The sequence below is a fragment of the Taudactylus pleione genome, unplaced genomic scaffold (assembly GCF_031769625.1).
Source record: "Taudactylus pleione unplaced genomic scaffold, aTauple2 ptg000041l, whole genome shotgun sequence".
Lineage (NCBI taxonomy): Eukaryota > Metazoa > Chordata > Amphibia > Anura > Myobatrachidae > Taudactylus > Taudactylus pleione.
In genome coordinates this window covers 45,405,650-45,429,426 of record NW_028284443.1, presented here as the reverse complement: position 1 = coordinate 45,429,426, position 23,777 = coordinate 45,405,650, and the positions used below count along the sequence as shown (strand labels likewise).

Here is a 23,777-nt window from a genome sequence, read left to right as displayed (position 1 = left end):
ATGGTCGCGATGGTCTTGACCATCGCGACCATCATCCTAGCCGCTTGCTAAAGCTGTGGGTATGCCATTTGGGGGCGGTCCCACTGACATCACTCGTGATGTCAGTGGTGAGCTTCCGGCTCTAATAGAGCCGAAAGCTCACTGGGGCTTGCGGTACATGAGACCCTACCACAAGGGTCTCGTCGCAAGCCCTGATGGTCGCGATGGTCTTGACCATCGCGACCATCATCCTAGCCGCTTGCTAAAGCTGTGGGTGGTCACCCACAGCCTAGCGAGCGGCCAGGAGGCCGGCTCTGAACATAGAAGCGGCCGCCCTCATTCAGAGCGAGCGCTCACATTTTGCGAGCGGCTCTGAATGAGGTCAAGATTGCACTGTTACCTGATGTACGGACTTTCCATCAGGGTGTCCTTCACGTGCAGCCTCCATTTGTACCACCAGTGGCTCCTTGGGATTTGTTTTTGGTTCTTAGGGACCTTCAGTCTTTGCCTTTTGAGCCTTTAGACATAGTGGACATTCGTTGGCTTACCTGGAAGACTGTCTTCCTTCTTGCCATAGCTTCTGCCTGGCAGGTGTCTGACATGAGCGCATTCTCCCTAACCCGGGGAGGGTTAGGCAGTAGGGGAAGGGTTAGGCACTAAGGAAGGGAGGGATAGGTTTAGGGTGCGGGGAGGGGAAGGAAAGGTTTAGGCACTGGGAGGAGGTTATGTTCAGGCATCGCGGAGGGAGGAATAGGGGTAGGGAGAAGGGGAGGGTTAGGGTACTGACCGACAAGTGTCGGTATCCTAACCCTGTCAGCGTGCAATCCTCTCAGAATGGGGATAGCTGGGGGCAGTAAAGGAAACAAGATGGTTTATTAATAAAAAAAAAATACTTTTTCAAGAGTAAAACTATTATTAATTTGTTTTTCATAACAATTTATTTTTTTAACGTACTCGTTTAATTTCTATGAAAGTCTAGGGTTGCCGTTCCACTGTGCATGAGCAAGACAGCAATTCCATTACAGCTTCTTGTTAGTAATTAATCAATAATTCACCCCTAATTAGATCATTAAAGAGAGCTCAAGCTTCCGAACAGGCACATCTGGGGGTTATGATATAGGTTCGAATTTCACGAAGCGGTCTGTTTTTTTGTAAGGTTATGGCTAAATTTAAAGAAGCAATCAGTTATAAGGCTGGTTCAGTCTTATAACCGAGTGCTTCTTTAAATTTAGCCGCAATCTCACAGAAAAACAGACGGCTCCATGAAATCAGAATTATTACATAATTCCCCTTGTCTCCTAATAATGAAAACTTATTTTTGTTGTGAACTGCTCTGGTGAACACACTTGATATACAGGTTGAGTCTTCCATATCCAAAATGCTTGGGACCAGGGTTATTTTGGTTATTGGAATATCACGCAAGGGGCACTGCTACAGGTTGAGTCTCCCATATCCAAATATTCCGAAATACGGAATATTCCGAAATACGGAATTTTTTTTAGCATGACTGAGATAGTGAAACCTTTGCTTTTTGATAGTTCAATGTACATTAACCTCATTTAAAGCACAATTTATTACAAATATTGTATACAATTACCTTCAGGCTTTGTGTATAAGGTGTATATGAAACATAAATTAATTTCATGTATGTACACAAACTTTGTTTGAGCCACAAAATTATTGAAAATATTGTATAAACTTACCTGCAAGCTGTGTGTATAAGGTGTATATAGAACATAAATGCATCCTGTGTTTAGATTTGGGTCCCTTTCCCAAGATATTTAATTATATTATGCAAATATTCCAAAATACAGAATATTGCGATATCCAAAATACCCCTGGTCCCAAGCATTTTCTATATGGGCAGCACAGACGGTGTAATGGTTAGCGTTACTGCCTCACAGCACTGAGGTCGTTGGTTCAATACCCACTACGGCCCTAACTGTGTGGAGTTTGTATATTCTCCCTGTGCTTGCGTGGGTTTCCTCCGGGTACTCCGGTTTCTTCCCACACTCTACTGGTAGGTTAATTGGCTCCTAGCAAAATTACCCCTAGTGTGTATATGTGTGTGTGTGATAGGGAGTATAGAGTGTAAGCTCCACTGGGGCAGGGACTGATGTGAATGGCCAAATATTCTCTGTAAAGCGCTGCGGAAAATGTGTGCACTATATAAATAACTGGTAATAAATAAATAAATAATATGGGCGACTCAACCTGTACTAGGGATATTGCATACGGGGCACTACAACAGTGGGCGTTGCAAAAGGGGTACTACTACTAAGGGCATTGGAATGGAAAGGAATGTTCCCAGAGTGCCGAGAAATGGTGGCCGCTGCAACCAGTACAAATAGTCTATTTGTGATAGGGCTCTGAAAGTTTATTTTACGTAATCAATATTTAATGTTCCCATTTCATGTACTTTACAGGTCCCATTGGATCAAAAGGAGAGCGTGGTCATCCTGGTTTCCCAGGGACAGATATGGCAGGACCAAAGGGAGATAAAGGGACATCAGGTTTACCTGGAGTCATGGGCATGCCAGGGTTACCTGGGCAGCAAGGTTCACCAGGAAAAGATGGGGATCTGGGAGCACAAGGTAAATTGATGCAATGTACCAGTGTCCAGCTACACTATTTTATTTCTTAACAGGAAACACATGTCTATGCTATCACTCATGTCTATGCTATCACTCACTAGAACTTGTAACTACCATTTGCTAGGGCAATCTACAGACATGATCATGACCAGACATGACACACATACTGCTGTATAAGCATTTCAGCAGCATGTATGACAATCTATGCCTTATCTGAACTTTATTAGCATGTTAGCAGAGTTTTCTTACTTTTCTTCAGCCAGATGCTGACTTCAGTAAGGATCGCAAATGCGATTATGCACGTAATCTGCCGATTGTTGTGTTCTGTGCATGCACATGAATCGCAGTGCGTGTACGCAAACGCTCCACTGTGATAGGGACTGTGGGCCTGATTCAAAGCCGGACGCTCTGACAGAGTGCTCGCTCTGAATCAGGGCCGGCCCTCTTTTTTTAGAGTGGTCTCCAGGCCGCTCGCATAGCTGTGGGTGACCACCCACAGCTATAGCGAGCGGCCAGTAAGATGGTCGCGATGGTCAAGACATCGCGACCATCGGGCTTGCGACGAGACCCTTGTGGTAGGGACTCGTTGCTGCAAGCCCAAGAGTGCTTTCGGCTCAAACAGAGCCAAAAGCACTCCCACCGACATCACTTGTGATGTCAGTGGGGCCAGCCCCAGACGGTAGGCGTTCCCATGGGAACGCCTCCGTCTGGGCAGCCACGCCCCTGGCCCGCCCACCAAAGGGGGCGTGCTGTCACTCAACATCGACAGCACGCCCCCTTTGGTACGAGACCCGGAGCGACGGCTTGGCCATCGCTTTCCGGGCCTCGCGCTTGCGCACGTGCGCACGACGGAGCCGGCTCCATCGTACGCATGCGCACTGGGCCACCATCGACCTGCTTGCTAGCGCATAGCGATCGCGAGCGGGTCTGAATCAGGCCCTGTGATCGCAGAGTCTATGCAAGACCCATCGTAGAGTGATTGACATTAAGTACCGTTTGGGGGTAGTGATGGGGGGTGGTCAGCGAAACGCAGTCGTGCCAGTGAGTTTGAACGCCGTTGCATAAATTAGCCATTACGATGCCATACGCAGCTTGGCTTTCACTGCGTGCGATGAGGTTAGAAGTTCCTGAGTAAGGTCAGACCTTGTGCAAGTGTGCATCAGGCTGCTATTATACTCGATGTTACCGATGGTTTCGCAGTCTTGCTAAGTATTAACGATGTGTGTAAGGTAAAGGGGGCGTCCTTATGTTAGTCTGTGACGGCATTGCGATTGCAATCATTAGCATATCTTTGCAGTGAGACTGTGTGCGTAATCGCTATTGTGATCACAATAGCGATCCTTACTGAATCAGGCCCTTAGTTCAGGAAGATCAATCACTACCATCAGCATAACAAGTAGAAAATTGACTGAAGGCCCTTTTGGAGAACTAATTTCTCCCTTCACACCCACCAAGAAGAAGCGAAAGGATGCATTAGCGATCCCTTCACGTCTCCATTGGAAGCTGTGTGCACTACTACAGATGCATGGTCTGCTGACAACACATGCGCGAATAGAGAGTGCCAGGGAGTGCCTACAGATCCCTCTCCTGGTAACTCTTGCAGAAAGTAGCCCATAGGCTACATTGGCTAACACCATCTACAGATAACATTAACTTCTTAGGCCAAGCTCTGAAATACATCACATTCCAGGCCTTGGTAAATTTGGCATGAAAGCATCCGCCATAGGTTTCTATAGGGCCAGCTTTTACGATTGAAAATAGGAGATTGCAGCAGACATCTCAGATATCTGCTGCAGTCCTTCATACATACATTCAGGGGATGCCTAATATTTGTGGATACCCCCTGAATACTGGTATATCCTGCAATAAATAATTTATAAATAGGCCCCTTAGGGGTATATTTAACAAATGTGGCAATGGTAAAGATAATTCTATTCCTGTTTATCGAGGCTCAGTCCCCAGTAATTCTAGCCTAGCAGTAATAAGGCTGAACTTACCAATGTGCAAGGCCCATGTGGAGACAAATGCCCACGTGTGACCTGGCTTATTATTTTTTTTCTGAGGAAATGGCACTGGAGTCCCAAGCCTGGGCTACGAGTGCCAATGGTGCAAAAACAAAATAAATAAAAATAATTTTTTTTTTAAATATATTTATTATAAACATTTATTCAATTAAATAAAGAATTGTTTACCATTCCCTGTCCTTGTTATTTACACCATGAGATGGCTACAGCAATAAGATGATTTTGGCAGTTGCTTTCCTTCAGGCGGCCGAGGTGCTTCTTAAATAAGGAGAACCCATTTCTCCAGCAAAAATAAAATTTTCAGATTTAGTGCTTTTCTCCTTATCCTAAATAAACCTCTCAATGGTAACTACGAAACATTTTCACATCCTGACTGACTGGTTTTCTCTGTGCTGTTGTTCCACCCATCCATATACTATGCCAGTTAAAATATTTTGCATCAGTGAAGTTTATTGTATCATTGGGCGGAATTCAATTGTTTCGCCCTTTTAGGCGCCTGACAGGAGCTATTCAATTGTTGAAATGGGCAAAAAGTGACCTGTTTGGGTGCCCAAACAGCACTTTGGTCGGGTATAGCCGTTTTACGCGGCTAAACACGACATCTATAGGCGCGATCGATGCGGAAATTGCTAAAACAATTGAATACTGCCCAATGTACCTTGATCTCTCCTGAAGCTACAATATAGGATTGTATATGTACTAGCCTCAGCATCCATATTTAGCTTAATATATTTAACCCATCCTATGAGAAGCCTGGAAACCAACGCCTAATGTTGTAAGGAAACTCTATGTGCCAGTGGGCTAATTTCAGAAACATGAATATTAATTTGGTCATTGAGATGCAAGCCCATGAAATATTTACAGCAGGAAACTCCACTATATATTTTACCTTTGGCCAGAAATATTCAGTAGGGCAAATAAACATGTTTATCATTTTAAATCAATTAAATTGTCTTAATAGTTTTTGATAAATAATTAAAAGCTGTATCAGTAGAAATGGCTGAAACAGTTTGAAATTCTTATTTAGCAGCAGTGGTAATGTCCTTCCACAAGACAGCAATAATTAGAACCTGCTAACATACCATGTTATCTGGTAGTGCAGTTGTTGTCTTATTCATGTAACTGCTTCCAGGCGTAATTAGACACGCGGAAAAGAAAACACCATTTTTATAAGTCTAGAAAGAATCCCTGAAATTGACCCTGTTATTCTAGCCCAGCACTGTAATTGCCCTCTATTTTAATCCCATGTAATCTATTATTTCTATAGCCTCCTGACCTGTAAAGTTATATGATGGTACTACACCTATTACATATGTATAAAAAACACAGTAGTGTTCACAGGGGAAAGCCGTTTGTAGTGTAAGTATAGAAATTTGGTCATACAATGTATGAAACAGGCTTTGATTTTTTTTCTGTTCTATTTTAGGACAAAAAGGTGAAATGGGTTTTATGGGGGTTCCAGGAATCTCAGGTCAACAAGGTGCACCCGGAAATCCAGGACAGTTTGGGGAAAAAGGTAAATGAAATCTCTTTACTGATTAAACACCTTGAAACTAATGGCTCCCAAATGTTTTTGGCTGGATCTTAAATTCAGCTTAATTGCACTTACCATATATTTCATTGTGTGTTTTGATGCTTTGCAGGGTTTGTGGTTTTATTTACAGTAACCAGAACGAGCGGGGCCTAGGAGGGAGCACAGTTCCTGCTCCATGGCACCTGTATTTGGCACCCTGCAATATAGAAAGGCACTACTTGGAGCGTCCCTAGGGTGCTCAACTTCTACCTGGTCCTGCCGTGCCGCCAGACTGCACAGCGGCCCCCCTGGGCGCTTCCAGTGCTGAACTTGTCCCTGGTCCTGGCGGCCCTGCCACTTTGTTGTGATGTCATATAATCAGAGGACAGGGCTGGCACAAGGCACATTTTCGCCCACTGAGGCCCAGTTTGTTTAAGAATCTGTATTATGTACAGTAATACATATTAGATTGAAAAAAATATTTATTAAATCACTAAACTCAGACATATATTTTGAGCATATTAATATGTCCTTTTCTATAGTTGAAACACAAGCATTCTATGAACTCCATTTGTAAGTGTTACAGAACTACTATCCTAAGGAGTTAGAGGTGGACGCCAATGCCGATGTTTGCACAGTTGAGCGTATATTTGTTACTGCGCATGCATAAACAGTCCTGGAAACCCCTATGGCACATGCGTACCACTGAGTGTACGCAGAGACAGATGTTGCGTATGGGATCACTCCCATTTCAGTTGGCAGCGGAAGCCGGTCTGAAGTGAACGCAGCTGCGTTCTCAAACATATATATATATATTTTAAGGTTGTAGTATGAAGGATTACAAGTCTGTATACAGTTGTGTCCTCAAACATCTAGTCTCAATATGCCATGCAGTGCGACTTGCCTGGCATGAATAAGCCGCCAGGTCCTGTGCTACTATGCTAGTGTCAGCGTCTTTTTTTGCTGAATATGCATCTACGTTGCAAAGTGATGCGACTAGGACGCACGAGTCTGTATATAAGGCACAACAGAACTTGGAATGAATAAAGCTGCGGCCGCTACCTTGTAGCACTTCGTATACAGAGTTAGAGACTCAGTTGCACACAGATATACAACTGTTGCATATAAAATGAGTCATCACAGTCTGCTGGTGCGTGCATTTTTTGACAAAAAAGTAAAAAAACCACTTTGAGCTAGCAGGTCTTGCCCCTTTCACATAAACTTGCGTACACATTAACATGCTGCAGTTGACTTAAGCTGGCCACACACTAGACCAACTTACATCCAACCATCCAACTTGTTGATTGGTTGGAATGAAAATCTGGTAAGGAATGGGAGTAAATGATGATCCATGTGCTCCAAAATGCCAGAAAACAGATGAAAATGGTCGTCAGACAAGTTTGTTAAATGTTTGATCTAAACAATTTGTTCAAACAACAGTTTTGGTCCATTTTCCAGCGCTTGGGAGCAAATTGCTGACTGTACTCCTTACCAGATTTTCATTCCAACCAATCAACTAGTTGGCTGGTTGGACAGATTATCTTTAGATGTGTGGCCAGCTTTAGCTGATGTTCTCTGTGTTGGAGAGCGCTCTGCCTGCTGTCTTCTCTTTCCGTCCGGGCACTAGGGCCCTGACAAATGTGATACTGTGCATACGTACAACTGAGACTGTGCACTACAGGCAGAGACCCCATTATACCACTGTGTCACCACCGCTACGTATATTATTCATCCCGCTGGCACCACTGTGTACAGTATATGTGCATATAGGTTCCTACTACACCATCCAGGGAATGGGATTGTAAAGCCAGCGGCTGTTTAGCCGCTGGTTCAAATCCCGACAACGTGAGGCCGAAAGGAGGAAATCCCAACAGCGGAAGTAAGTAACGCTAACCCTCCCCTCTTCCCCCACCAACCCTAACCCTCCTTTAGGGATGCCTAACCCTAACCTCCCCCGCTAGTGCCTAACCTTAACCTCCTCCCAGGGGTGCCTAAAGCTAACCCTCCCTCCCTAAACCTAACCCTCCCGGGGGGAGGAATGTCATTATATATTTGTGACTATTATGAAGATCACATTTATAATTATGTTGTGCCATACCACGTTTGAAGGCTAGTGAAGATTATTTCAGCTTCTCAAACTTTACAAAGACGGAAATCGCAGAGAAATCACTGATTTATACTGTGGCACCTGTATGACTGAATGTGAGAAAACCTTTCAAGAGCTGCCTGGTATGATACTTAATAGTTACAACAATTGGTCATTGTTAAATAGACACCTTAATGTCAACAATGCTCTTAAAAATACGAGGGTGGATACAAAAGTCTCTGAATAACAGAGAAATTTAAGTTCAAATGGCATTTATTGTTCAACATAGTCTCCATTTGCTTCAGTACACTTCTCCCATCGATGCTCCAACCTCTAGTTTACATTCAGGATAAAGTCCGGTGATTGGTCCTCAAACCAGTCCTGTACAGCAGTCATGACATCATCATCAGACACAAGAGTCTTCCCATGAATGTGTTCCTTGAGCCTGACTGTGAATGTCAGTAGAGTCATCTTCATTTGCAGATATTTAATGACGACTCACATTTCAGTTTTCTCCATTTTCCAGTATTCACCATTTTTCACATTTTAGTGATGTTGTTCCCAACCTTTAGTGATGTTGTTCCCAACTTTTAGTGATGTTGTTCCATTTATTATTTAATATCTGCAAAAATAAAAAAATATTTGTGCTGTAATTTTCCATAGTGTTCCACTAAGAGCTCTAGTACATACATACAGTACGTACATAGGGCCTGATTCAGACCCACTCGCGAGCGGCTGTCCGCTCGCAAGTGGGTCGATGTTATGGACTGAGCATGCGCACGACGGAGGGAGCTCCGTCGTGCGCATGCGCCAGACGCGACGAGCGAAGGAAAGTCCTTCGCTCGTTGTGTCCGATCAAAGGGGGCGTGCTGTCAATGTTGATTGACAGCACGCCCCCTTTGGTGGGCGTGCCAGGGGCATGCCTCCTTGACGGGGGCGTTCCCACGGGAACGCCTCCCGTCAAAAGCCGGCCCACTGACATCACTAGTGATGTCAGTGGGAGTGATTTTGGCTCTGATAGAGCCAAAATCACTCCGGAGCTTGCGGTTGAAAACTTCAACCGCAGGCTCCGGCTCGCAATTTTGATGGTCGCGATGGTCATGACCATCGCGGCCATCACAATGCACGCTCGTATAGCCTGTGGGTGGTGACCCACAGCTATACGAGCGTCCAGGAGGACGCTCCATTTTCATGGAGCCCGGCCCTCATTCAGAGCGTGCGCTCTGCTCAGAGCGTACGGCTCTGAATGAGGGCCATAATACAAGTACAGAAAATCAATACGGGTTAACATCTACTACTACATCAGGACACAGACTTTTGGATCCCCCCTCGTAGGTGCTTAGCATTATTATGGTTATAGTGAGGTATTGAATAACAATACTCGGAGTTCATTAAAATTCCTTTAATACTTATAAGTTTTTTTCCTATCATATCAGAGATTTCTCCAGCAGTGCCCAAGACACTGTAATATTACTGCTGTCATAGTTGGCTATGGCAGTGAACTGCTTTCTTGACTTATCAAGAGACAAAAAGCATAGCTTTTGTAGCGAGAAACCACATTTTGCCAGCAAGTAACTTAGTGCAGAACATGAGCATGTTTTTTGAATATTCTCTTCACAAATAATTAATTTTTTTGCCTTGTATTTTCCCATAATACTTCTGGGATACAGACATGTACAGTATAGAACCACAGATGCACATTTGAATCTCAATTGACTTTGTTAAAGAACGTTATGACATCAAGCTCTATGTTGCAGAAGGAAACCAAATCATCTCTAATCGGTGTTCCACATTTAGTTATTAGTTATTTCCAATCCTGATGCTTATAAGCAATTTTTGCAGGCATGAGACACAATGGGGGGAATTCAATTCAGTGCGATGCTGAATAGCCGCTGGAGGGAGCTCCCGCAGCTATTCAATACACCACGCTGTTTGGGCGGGCAAAGGATTTCTTCTTGCACCCCCCTGGGGATGCGAGGAGAAATCCGAGAAATGTTCCGGGCACACAGCTGTTTTACTGCCTAGCACGACGCTAACATCTGTGCGCCTGGCATTTTAGTCAGGAAATGCCGGTTCTCGCGCCTTAACACCCTTGTTAAGTCGCGAGAACCGGCATTCTCCGACATAACAGCGCACTGAATTGAATAACTCCGGGATCTCCCTCCCGGCGCTATTCAGTTCGCATTGAATTGAATTCCCCCTAATAAAACAATTTATCTCTCCACTTCAGCAAATATAAAGGTATAGAACTGTGGAGTTAGCCTGACTGCTGGATGGTCACATGCAGTGGCTATAGGGTGATATTTTTACGCATCTATGAAGTACAGTCAAGTACAGTAAAATCATAAGTCTATGTATATTTAAAAAAAAAAAAAAGAAAGAAGCATCACTGTCTATGCATACTTATTAATAATGTACCTTTGAGAAGTTTGCTTGAAATGTTGATTTTTATGATTATTAAATAGTGTTTGTTTGAACACAGTGTTAAATTGTAATATAAAAAAATAAAAAGGGTGATTGCTATCTAGGGTATTGTTTTATGTCTACGTATAGTTGCTAACCATGGGTCCAAACGGGAGATGCTTGAATCCATTTTGTATTGTATAAAATAATCCCATTGTAATGGTGCAGTCCTGGGTGTGTGCTATATTTACTAAAGTACAGGTCTATAGAAGTGGAGATGTTGCCCATAGCAACTAATCAGATTATAGCTGTTATCTAACAGGGGTGGCTAACCGGAGGCTCTCAAGCCGCATGTGGCTTTTTTTGAGTTTCCGATGCAGCTCCCTGCTCGCGGCTCTGCAGACCCCCACTAGTTCTGAGACTGCTGGTCTCTGAAGCGTTGAGAGATAAAGAAGCCTCTGATCGCTTCAGAGGCCAGCGTTAAAAGTAATGCAGTGCCAGCATGAAGACAAGTAAGTTTCTTCATAGGGGTGTGGGCAGGGAGGGGGAGCTACTGTAGTACTGGGGGCACTACCTTAGGGGGCACAACTACAGGGAACATTGCAGAAGGGGCACAATTACTGGGGGCATTGCTTAATGGGCACAGCTACAGGGGGCATTGCAGAAGTGGCACAACTACTGGGGGACATTGCATAATGGGCACAGCTACAGGGGGGCATTGCATAAGGGCCACAACTACTGGGGACATTGCTTAATGGGCACAGCTACAGGGGGCATTGCAGAAGTGGCATAACTACTGGGGGACATTGCATAATGGGCACAGCTACAGGGGGGCATTGCATAAGGGCCACAACTACTGGGGGCATTGCTTAATGGGGTACACCTACAGGGGGCATTGCAGAAAGGGCACAACTACTGGGGGGCATTACATAATGGGCACAGCTACAGGGGGCATTGCATAAGGGCCACAACTACTGGGGGCATTGCATAATGGGCACAACCGCTGGGAGCATTGCATATTTGGCACAACTATAGGGGGCATTGCAGAAGGGGCACAGCTACGGGGGGCATTGCATTAAGACTACAACTGCTGTAGTACTGGGGGCACTACCTTAGGGGGCACAACTACAGGGGGCACTGCATAAGGGCCACAACTACTGGAGGCATTGCATAATGGTCACAGCTACAGGTGGCATTGCGTAAGGGCCACAACTACTGGGGGCAGTGCTTAATGGGCACAACTATAGGGGGCATTGCATAAGGGCCACAACTACTGGGGGCATTGCATAATGGGCACAGCTACAGGGGGCATTGCATAAGGCCCACAACTACTGGGGGCATTGCATAATGGGTACAGCTACAGGGGGCATTGCATAAGGGCCACAACTACTGGGGGCATTGCTTAATGGGCACAACTACAGGGAGGCACTGCATATGGGGCACAACTACATGGGGCACAGCATAATGGGCACTGGGATTCTCAATGTATTATATGTATTTTACGTGGATATGTATATATTTTTTTTTTTTTTTATTCTTTTTTATTGAATCAGAGACATATACACAAACAATTCAATTCAACAATAGGTCAAAAAAAATGTGTTTGTGAGTACAGAACATATATTTTCTATTTGATTTAACAAAATGTCAAGATGTATATAATGCAATACATAAATATCATTATATTAAGAATGTAAATAATATAAATAGTATAAATAATATAGGTAATATAGTTGAAGGGTGCATCGTGTGGGATATCACCACTGAATCACTGGGGGATCATTGTCAAGTAAACGTAAAAGGTACCACGAGGAAGAGGAAAAACATTTAGTGAGAAGTTGTTGAGTAACTAAAGGAAGTGTGGAAATATTGCTCTCCCATATTTCAAAGAATCTTTCTACCCTGGATTCCTTATCCAAAGAAGCCTCCACCCAATCCATTTGGAACAGATAAAATAACTTCTCTTTAAATAATGAAAAGGCAGGTGTACCTGGCTGATTCCAAACCTGTAAGATGGTTTTCTTGGCTGCAGCGCTGACAGCAATTTGCTGCAACCTTTTGTAATACATTGATCTTGGGGGAATATACCCAATATTGCCCATAGGGAGTCAAATGGCACAAAATTAACTAAGTTATCGATAGCAAATTTGCAAACCCTTAGCCAAAATACTCTGACTAGGGGGCAGGACCACAGACAATGAAAAATATCTGCATTATCCTCCCCACAGCGGCGACGTGTGTGAAGTCGAAGATCCCATCAGGAAACTACGATGTGGGCTAATATATGTTCTGTGGTAGACATTAAGGCTCTATTTACTACAATCCGCATTTGCAATGCAGATTGTAGTGTGATATTACCGACTGAATTCGCATTGCGAATTCAGGCAATATCACAGGGATTTACTACAAATCCCTTGCAGGGACAGAGTTTGCGATAAAGCTCTGTCCCTGTGAATCCCCCTCGGAGCCTTATCACGGTATTTTCGCAAAAAATAACGTGATTACGCGCCCGCGCGAATGCGCCGACCGGTCGCCGCTGCTACCCCCCACCAGCGCTAAACCCCGCCCCCGTGATCGCGGACCCCCCGCGACCCCCCCCCCTCCCTTAATAGCACTTGCCTGCATGCTCCAGGCCTCCGGTGATGGTCTCCATTCCTCCGGTCAGGTGATCTCCCATACTGCACTGGGGCCCGATCACCTGATGACCGGGCCGCAGTGCACTGTGGGAGACCAGCTGACTGGAGGGGAATCATCACCGGAGGCCTGATCACCGATCCCTGGAGTCAGGTAAGTGATTTTTTTTTTATTTTTTTTACAGTAATCAGCTTGCGGTCTGTTTAGACCACACAGCTGATTACTGGGACCGACTCCCGGCTCTGCTCTCCCCGTTAGAGCAGGGCAGGAGTCCGGTACCCAGCCGAGACCCTGGATAACGCCACCTCCAGGTGGCGTTATTATCACAGGGCTTTCCCCGATATTTTTTCACATTTTATTTTTAGTAACTCTGGTCGGATCACATTTCCCATTACAGTTATGGGAAATGCGATCTGCTTTACTAAAAATAAGTGATACTTAGGGGTTGGAGTAGAATTTTACGAATTCTACTCCAATTGACCTGTAGTAACTATAGGTGATACTAAAATAATGTGAAAACACCTTTTTTCATTTTATTTTAGTAAAAATAATGTTAATAAATAGAGCCCCAAGAAATAATTCTTGATATGAGCTGGCAGAAGTAAGTCGACAAGAATCATATAAATTCTTGAGTAGTATATCAGGTGTGAGTTGAGTGAATTGACGTGTCCATAGAGGCAGACCTGTTTGAAGAGTGTCATATTCCAAGCTATCTCGTAAAAATAAATAGTGGTGTGATATCGCTTTACATGTGGGTGGGGGGACAGATAATAATGCACCTAGATTGTTAACCCAATCTTTTTCTGAAAAATATTTTGTGACTTGTCTTATGTAGTGTTGTACTTGGAAGTAGACAAAAGGAAAACAGGATAAAAATTAAAATTTTTCTACTGCCTTATGGAACGTGAGAGGACCCCTAAGATCAGAATCTACCAGACATCGTATAGATTGAACACCCCGGGCTGCCCACATTGAGAAAGGGAAAGTGGCATTCCCATCTTGAAATTCTGGGTTTCGGTATAGAGATACATACAAAGTTTTATGAGCGTTCAATCCCCTTTTGTATCTTAGTATGTGTCACATCCTACGTGTGGTCCATAAAAGAGGGTTGGCTTTTTGATCTAAGGTAACTTCACAGTCATGAAGATGTAAGAATGAGAGTAAATTATAAATTGTTAAAAATTTTCTTCCAGGGCTGTGGATATGTATTTTATGTGGATCTGGCTTGTTTCTGTGTATTTTATGTGAACGTGGCTATTTTAATGTTTTCTATATTGCTCTGACTTTTTCTTTCACTTCAACAGTAAAAAAATTATATTGGGAACTTGTAAGTTGTGTATTTTCAATGTGCTGGGCTCGCCCCCAGTGTGACTAAAAACGGGGGTGTGACACAAGGTCATGCTCCTGCGAATGTCATACCAAAGGCATGTGCACAAAAATAGGGCGTGGCCTTGTGACATTTTTGCCTGCGCACCTTCAATGCACGCATGTGATTTCTCTCTTCAACTTGACCACAGATATTTTTTGGCTCTGACTGGTTTCTCCACCCCTGTTCTAGAAGATGTTAGATAAATGTTAAGTTGAATTTGATTGGTTGCTATGGGCAATATGTCCACTTCTAAAAACTTTAGTAAATATACCAATACACAATGGGGGGAATTCAATTCAGTGCGATGTTGAATAGCCGCAAGAGGGAGCTCCCAAAGCTATTCAATACACCACTCTGCTTTGGCGGGCAAAGGATTTGTTCTCGCACCCCCTGGGGATGCGAGGAGAAATCCTACAAAAGTGCCGGGCGCGCAGCTGTTTACTGCCTGACACTTTAGTCAGAGAATGCCGGTTCACGCCCCTTAACACCCTTGTTAAGTCGTAAGAACCGTTATTCTCCGCCATAACAGCACACTGAATTTAATAGCTCTGGGAGCTCCCTCCCGGAGCTATTCAATTTTGCGTTGAATTGAATTCCACCTAATGAAACAATTTATCTCACTGCGTCAGGCTGTCAGCTGACTCTCTGGCCGCGTCTCCCTCCTGCGCTGCTTTCTGTCGTGGCTCTGGGCGGCTCTTCACAGTAGTACGGGGCTCCGGGTGAGACCCAAAGGCAGTAAGCCTGCGTAACTACAGAGGGTGCAGTTAAATAAACTTTATACTGAAAAATATAAAAAAAAAAATGAAAAAAAAATAAAGTGAAATTTGCTTGCTCGTACTCGGGCCCCCCCTAGCGGCGGGGCCCATAGCAACTGCATCCCCTGCACCCTCTGTAGTTACGCCACTGCAGACACAGCAGCGGAGGCTTTTCTATTAAGCCGCGGCAGTTTGCATACTTACTTCCTTAATGCAAAAAAAAAAAAAAGGACAACACGTGAAGGCAGTAGATGGCAGTAGCAGCATCTAGCAAATGTTACATTTCAACATATATTTCTGAACATTATGAGGCACACAGGGAACCATTATCACTATAATATTAAGGTTAGGATTCAGTGGTCAACAATGCTAATTAGACTGAGCCACACACTTAGCTGTAGTGTGTGTATGTGTCTGTGAATATAGATTGTAAGCTCTACTGGGATAGGGTAAAGCACTACATGGTATCTAGTTATTATTATTTACTATAATAGTTATTATTTATTATAATCGTTAATAAATAGTTGCTTGGCATTAGATTGATGTTTTCATCAAAATATAATAAAAATAAAATTGATATGCTATCAACAATTTTGTTAGATTATTCTCTGGAATGCTGAATCTATTTTTACCTTAGTTATATATGCACTAGTATTTTTGACCTGTCTTTTGCCGTGTCGCTAGCTATTGTGGCGACCATATATCCTCTTCTGCTCTGTGGGCCTGATTCAGAGATGTACGCTAACCCCGGTGGTTAGCATACATCTCTGATATTTCTGGGTCTGTGCATGTGCAGGACATGTTCTGTGCATATGCAGAATAGGTCCTGCGATCATGTTCGCTCCTCCATGAGGGAGTAGAAGTGGTGTGGCTGGTCACCATTCCCGGAAATGGGGATGTGTTGCCCCTGTTTTCCGAGGGGGATGAGGCCATGGTCTGCGTCAGCAGATGCAGATTCCTTGCCTTTCAAGTGACCAGGACCTGGCCAGGCTGCGGGAAGCTTCAGCTCCAACAGCCTGAGCAAAGGAACAACCATTGCAGCCATCTCACACCTCCTGCTGTATTTGCATTTTAGAGGGATGGAATTGCACAGCCGCTTGTGTGCAGCTCTGAATCAGGCCCTGTGTCTCTCCAGCTTCATCCTCCATGTCTCTCCATCCTAATGCCACCACTGTGTCTCTCCACAGCTTCATGCCAATCCTGTGTCTCTCCTCCAGCCTCATGCCACTCATGTCTTTCCAGCCTTATGCCTCCCCTGTATCTCTCCAGCCTAATACCATCCCTTTGTCTCTCCACAGCTTCACACCAACTCAGTGTCTCTCCAGCCTTTTACCACTCTGTGTCTTTTCACCCTCTTTTTACCCTCATGCCACCCTCCCGGTGTCTCTCCAGCCTCATGTCCTCCTTGCATCTCTCCAGCTGCATGCCCCTGTCTTTCCAGCCTCATGTCTCTCCAGTCTTTCGTGTTCCCCCTATGCCTCTCCAGCCTCCTCTTCCCCCTGTGTCTCTTTTCCTCCTTCATCTCTCTCACCTCTGCCCCCCTCCAACCATCTCATTCTCTTTAAGATCTCTGTCCCCCCCTCCCAGTAAGGAGGGGGGCATGCGGGGGGCTGCACTAAAGAAGACTGATCCCTAGCTCGAAGCACTGACAGATGTCTTCCCCTACCCATCTCTACACTCCACCCCTGTCTGTCTCTCTCATCTCTATCCCTTCTTTGCCCCTTTCCCCCTTTTTATTTCTCTTTCATCTCTGTCCTCCTGTCTCCCTCCCTCTTATCTCTGTCACCCTCCCCCTCACTTTCTCATCCCTGTCCCCCTTCTTCCTCCTTGTCTTTGCTTTATGTCCCTCCATCGCTCTCATTTCTGACCCTCCACCCAGGTGTGTGTGTGGGGAATGGTGCCATGAAAGAGTGGGGGTATGGGCACCGTTTCCAGGTGCTGACAGGTCTGAGTCCTGTTTACCCAGATGGGATCATACTATATTCTTAACTTAACAAATTAATTTCAGGTGATCCTGGTCCTCCTGGTTTCCGTGGTGAGACCGGATTTCCAGGCTTTCAAGGTGACAAGGGAGAAACAGGTATACAGGGACTTCCAGGAACAATTCCACACATGGAGAGCATGAAGGGTGACAAAGGAGAGCAAGGAGAGAGAGGTACTGAGATTCGACTGCTATAAATTTTCAATGCTATATATTTTAACCTATATATATATATATATATATATATATATATATATATGTATATATATATATATATTGCAATCTTACTTATTAAACACAATTTTATTCTATTTTTAGGGTTTACTGGATTTGAAGGAGAAAAGGGTTCACAAGGTGATTTGGGGAGCTCTGGAATTCGTGGAAAAGATGGAGAATCAGGAATGCCAGGGAAACCAGGTAATGTAATGTTATTTTTTTCCATACCTTTAAGCAGTGTTTTTTTCAATGCAAAAATGTGCCAGTACTGAGATATATGGTGCCAGTGCTCACCTATAGCTATACAGTTTATACACTTACATTATTAATTTCTAAAACAATATCACAGATTCTTTCCTGCTTCCAGAACTAGTTCTAAGAATTAAAAAGAATTCAAAAAGAAAAAAGTGAGGGCCCGATTCAGACCCACTCGCTAGGATGCGTTCGCACACAGCCAACCAATTGTTTGCAATCTGAATGCGCGTGCACAAACCAGTGAGAGCGATCGGGAAGCGTACGGTTGCTGCGCATAGACTGCCCATCTGAATGAGTGACAGGAGAAGCCGTTTGTGGGTGGTGACAGGGGCTGGCCACTAGAAACGGGGGAGTGGAGGTGCGAACACAGGCATGCCTGAGCGTCTTAACGCCGTTTCATAGGCGTGCATAATTAAGAGGCAGCGTTATAGTGCTTGCGGTAGGGTATGGTCAGCCACAAGCGCTGCGTTCGCTTCCGCTGGTACTCGATGTACCGATGGTTGCATACACATACACAGGAGATGACATGCGCAAGTGGGCGTCTTAAGACAGGCTGGTGGGCGTCTGCATACACAGAGCGATCGCACGCCAAGACATAGTGGGCGTGCTTATGTCTTCCTGTGCGATCGCCTGCCTTGCCGTCACTTAGCCAAATTTGCATATGTATCTAGTGAGTGTATGCATCTAGCGAGCGGGTCTGAATCGAGCCCTAAGTCCCATCAGAAATAAAGCACTACACATACAGTATATACTTATGATTAATGGACAATGCCTATTCACTTATAGGACCAAAAGGAGAAAAGGGTATTTCAGGACTACCAGGATCTCCTGGAGCTGTGGGTGAAAAAGGATCGATTGGAGAAATGGGTTTGCCAGGTGATCATTGTATAATATAGTATCTCTAATTATTAGTAATTTTTATATAGCGGCAACATATTATGTTCTGTTTTATAATTACAGATCAATTTATGTCTCATTGGAGTTTCCAAGATAATTTCCTACCACATGCACACAATTATGCACACACTTGGGTCAGTTTAGTCACAAGTCAATTAACTCATCTGTAAGTTTTTGGACTGTGGGCCTGATTCAGAGCCGAACGCTCTGACCAGAGCGCTCGCTCTGAATCAGGGCCCTCCTCCATGAAAATGGAGCGCCCTCCTGGACGCTCGCATAGCTGTGGGTGACCACCCACAGCTTATGCGAGCGTCCATGATGATGGTCGCGATGGTCAAGACCATCGCGACCATCGGGCTTGCGACGGAGACCCTGTGGTAGGGTCTCGCTGCCGCAAGCCCTGGAGTGATTTTGGCTCTATCAGAGCCAAAATCACTCCCACTGACATCACTAGAGATGTCAGTGGGGCCGGCTTCAGACGGTAGGCGTTCCCATGGGAACGCCTCCGTCTGGCAGCCACGCCCCCGGCCCGCCCAACGAAGGGGGCGTGCTGTCAATCAACATCGACAGCACGCCCCCTTTGGTGCGAGACCCGGAGCGACGGAGAGCCTGTCGCTATCCGGGTCTCGCGCATGCGCACGACGGAGCTCCCTCCGTCGTGCGCATGCGCAGAGGGGCAACATCGACCCACTTGCGAGCGTCCTGCGCTCGCGAGCGGGTCTGAATGACCCCCTGTGTTAGGAAACCAGAGTTCCATCCAGATAGCACAGTTGGCATAATCTAAACTGATCCAACAGCTAAGGCATAAGAGTAAATTTTGCATATCCCGAGTAAATTTTGCATATCCCGAAAGCAGACAACCATTACTTTCTTTTTATTCTGGATGAAATCTCACAGTATCATTTTGAGCTTGCACTTGTAGTACTTCAAAAATATAACTTTAAACTTTATAACTTTAAAGAAGATATGGATTATTGAGGGATTCGATGGTGGTGCTGGTGGGATGTTATATCATAATATTTTACTAAAACATACATTTCACACTTAGGGCTTTTTGGACCAAAGGGTGAACATGGTATTCAGGGCACTCCAGGTCTGCCTGGAGTCTCAGGGATCCGAGGTGAAAAAGGATTGAAAGGAACAAGTGGTCTTCCAGGTGTTGGGGTTCCAGGACTTGCTGGTGTAAAGGTACTTTCACAATCTCTTATGAGCACTATATCACTTGGCATGTTAATCAGTTATCCTACTACTCCAATACTCTAATAGTATTTCTGGACTCACTCTGATAAATAACCTCTATGAAGTGCCACAAGTGTACCACAGAAATTCTAGTCCCTATTTAATGCATCCTGCAGTTACTGCAATTTGAATTGTGATTGAACCACCACCACAAAGCTGCCAGCTGCTGTTTCTCCAGATCCACAGTAGTGTTACAGGGAGGAGTTCCAGTGATAAAGGGGTGATTCAGAGTTGTACACAAGCCGGCCACAGCTGCACCCACATTTCTTCCTACGTGTGAATGTCAAATTATCACACAGTTACCAGTTATGACCCTTCAGCCGTAAGTGGAGATGTGATTGAGTTGCGTATGCTCGTAGAAGCATGCAAGATACATCCACAAAACAGACTTCTGTGCAACTCTATATCAGCCCCAAAGTCCGTGGCAAGTCAGGGATATCAAAGCCAGAATGGTTGTCAGACAAGGCCTGAGGTTCAGAGCAGGGCTTGTTGGGCAGTTGCCCAAGGGCCCGAAGCTTGTAGGTGCCCGCCAACCCACCCCCCGGCAGCCACGACCAGTTGGTAAATTTGTGATATTTTTATAAGCTGTCCGCCGGTGCATTGTATTCTGATCTAACCTCCCCCCCCCTCTCCCCCCGTGACATTCACTTCATCCGTTGGCTTCAGACCAGCCAGACAGAGTCTCTCTGCATGTGTGGGAGGTCTGATAGGCATGCAAGAGGGTTTAATTTTATTGACCAATTAAATTTTTTTCCCGTGAATGGGTGGGTAGGGGCCATTGCTTTGCCCAGGGCCCACACTGCTGTTAAGACAACCCTGGTTCAGAGTTCAGGGAGTCAGTAAGAAAAACAAGTAATTAGAGCTGGACGGTGGTGCAAAGACACAATAATCAGGCAAATAGGGCAGCTGTTTTCCAGCCTTATGTTCCCACAGATTGCATGAAATACAAGTTCTTTTGAATGGGAGCTGTGGCATTCAGGTTCTATTGTGGCTCACATGGCTGCACCACTATTACCAAATCTACAGGAACTAGGGTCGAGTCTCATGGAGTCCAGTTGTGTTTTTCTAGTGAGAGTGTAACAGATAAACTAGGAGGTGTTATTCTATGCAGCTCCACATTCCAAATCTGACAGAGGAGGAGATGCTGTTCCCTTCCCCTTCCACGCTCTATAGAAGGTAAGAAGTGGGGTGACAGGCACTGTAGTGCCTTGGTGTGCGATACTCAAAGAGGGTGAGACGCCCAAGGGTAAAGGGCGTGCACACAGGATACTACTTTACTGTGACATTCAACTTTGCATAGACTGCAGTTGAGACATGTCTGTTCTTTTTTAAAGTGTAGTTGCCTGCGCTCATTGCCAGATCATGTGCAACACCGAAATACGCAAGATACACTTCTCCAACAGGCATACGTTCAACTCCACATCACCTCAAGAAGTTTAATAAGAAAACTACTCTGGACAGGTCTGAACAACTCCATCAACATGAAAGTGCTGGAGGGTGCAACACAAGTAGTACATGCTGTTGTAGGATGTGCACAGACACAGTAAGCAGAGGGAGAACAAATATAGAGGAACAAGGTTTAAAGCAAACACTGCAGAAATTGTAGATAACAGGATTTTTGTACTTTCCAGTAAAATGCTTTTCTCAGAGTCCATGGGGGACACTGGAGATTACACTGGAGGAAAAGCCTGTCACTGTAAGAATTAAATAAATCTGAACTGGCTCCTCCCCCTCCATACAAAAGCAGCCTTAACAAACCCAGTTAAAGTTTAACAAAGCCCCTAAAACAAGCCAGAGAGAAGGAGAGGAGAAACAAACAGGACAAAAAAACATCCTTGAAGAATTGGAGGCAGATCCAGAACAGATGACAGCCAGAGTGCAGTTAAATGGGTTTTATTGGTAAATACGAAAATCCTGTTTTCTTCTTCATCCACTGGGGGACACTGGAGATTACACTGGGGATGTCCCAAAGCAGTCCTCAAGCGAGGGACGCTCTATGGTACTGTAAATGTCCCTTGGCCATGTAAACGACACACCTGTGTTTCCGAAGGCATATCTGAAGACAACTGAGATCAAGTATCTGACAATGGGCAGGAGAGATGCTAGCCAACCCTGCATTGCAGCGGCTACACCTAAGGTCACACAAACACACACAGTCCAGTGTACAAGGGTCAGAGAAATGCAGCACCGCAGTGCACATCGAAGAAAAGGGACCTCAACCAGCAAGGAACTAGGTCAAACTACAGAGAGAACATGCAAGCTCTTGGTAACCGGAGCCTGGAGCCCAGGAGGCAAACTGTAGCCGAACCTCCAACTTTCCCCAAAACAACCCAGAAGGAAGAAAGGCTGTACAAACAGACTCCAAGGAAAGAAAACCCTACAGGGAATTGAAAATACAGGAAAATAAGATGACTAAGGTAGAGACTGCCGAACCACGGAGTCCTCTGGCAGCCAGCTCCCACACCAAGTACAGGAACCGAATCCCCAGAAGACCATCGAGGAACAAAAGGGAGCGCCGCATTAGTGCCCTAATCAGAACATCTGAATCCACAAGACCACAAAGGAGAGGCCAGGAGAGAACAGTCATTCTGAATGGAAGCTCTGCCGGAAGCCAGCAACATGCCCCTCCAGCTGAACACAACAAGAAGGAACTTGGCATACTTAATGGCAAGCACCTCTGCCAATCACACCAGGAAATCTAGGACCACTACAGTCTCTGAAAAAATACGAAATAAAAAGGAAATGTCACAGCATGAATGATCTTTAGGATTACACAGGCATGGAAACCTGTTCAACCAGAGGAGGCGGAGACTAACCACCATCCTGTCATTTCACCAGAGGTAAATGGAATGACACAGGGATCCCAGAAAGACGCCACGGAATGGCGAAAAATACTACTGAGAATACAAAAACCATTCCCTGCCATATATATGCGCCAACGGGATGACCCGGGCTCATCTCAGCCTCAAATGTTGAGGGCTTTAGATGCAATAAGGGGAGGAATTGAAATTGCACACAGACACCATACGGAGAATAGCAGGATCTTAAGTCCAGGGACAGGAACAGTATAATATGTATTTGGTAGGCACTACTCTGTCTCAATCAGGGCGACCCACAAGAAGTTGTGAAAAGTGGTCATGAAACAGGACCAGGAAGAATCATGCACAACATCCCTATGGTTAGAACCAGGCAGGTCTGAACAGAACCACACTCCGAATAGACACCTAGGTATATATATATACCTGGACACCTAGGTATATATTTTTGACTATTTGGAATATACCAGCTAGGAACACCAACTAAAGAAAGCTATAGAAGCTATTTTTGCTGAAGCCAAAAACCTGGTATTAGACGAGGTCGGCACCCAAGATCATCATTTCCATGTATTTGAGAAACTATAGGTGACAAGGAGACAAAACTCAGAGTAAAACACTGAAGACCATACTTCATGTAAGGATCTAACAGCAACAAGGTTACGTAACCATATTAAAGACATCTAGGGTGTCAGGAGATCTGCACAGAAGCGAAACAGGTAAGAATCAGCTTCTGTTATCATCTGGGGGCCCCAAGCCGTAGGCTTGGGGAACCCATTTCAACAGGCAATGAGGACTTGCAGTCTAGAAAATGAAGAAGGACGATGGCCCCCTCCCGGTTAGGTAGAAAAAATGGACATACACAACTATACCTTTACTCCGAGATCGAGAGACCCTACTGCAACTCCCATCAGTTTAAAAAAAGCAATTCAAGGAGGAAGACCCTGGGAACTGATTCCATCAACACAGCGCATCAACAGTAGGCTGTGGGCTCTGTCAGGGATCTCCGGGTGGGTGAG

General features: G+C 44.9%; 1 protein-coding gene across 1 annotated transcript in view; it reads left to right on the top strand.

The window, feature by feature from the left end:
* The window catches only part of COL4A1 (collagen type IV alpha 1 chain), a 221,134-nt gene that overhangs the window by 172,885 nt on the left and 24,472 nt on the right, over positions 1–23,777 (top strand). The window contains exons 32-37 of the mRNA XM_088458338.1: positions 2,406–2,573; positions 6,024–6,113; positions 17,366–17,512; positions 17,657–17,755; positions 18,596–18,685; positions 19,755–19,894. Coding sequence (XP_088314464.1) covers positions 2,406–2,573; positions 6,024–6,113; positions 17,366–17,512; positions 17,657–17,755; positions 18,596–18,685; positions 19,755–19,894 — 734 coding nt within the window. The remainder of the gene's footprint in view (positions 1–2,405; positions 2,574–6,023; positions 6,114–17,365; positions 17,513–17,656; positions 17,756–18,595; positions 18,686–19,754; positions 19,895–23,777) is intronic.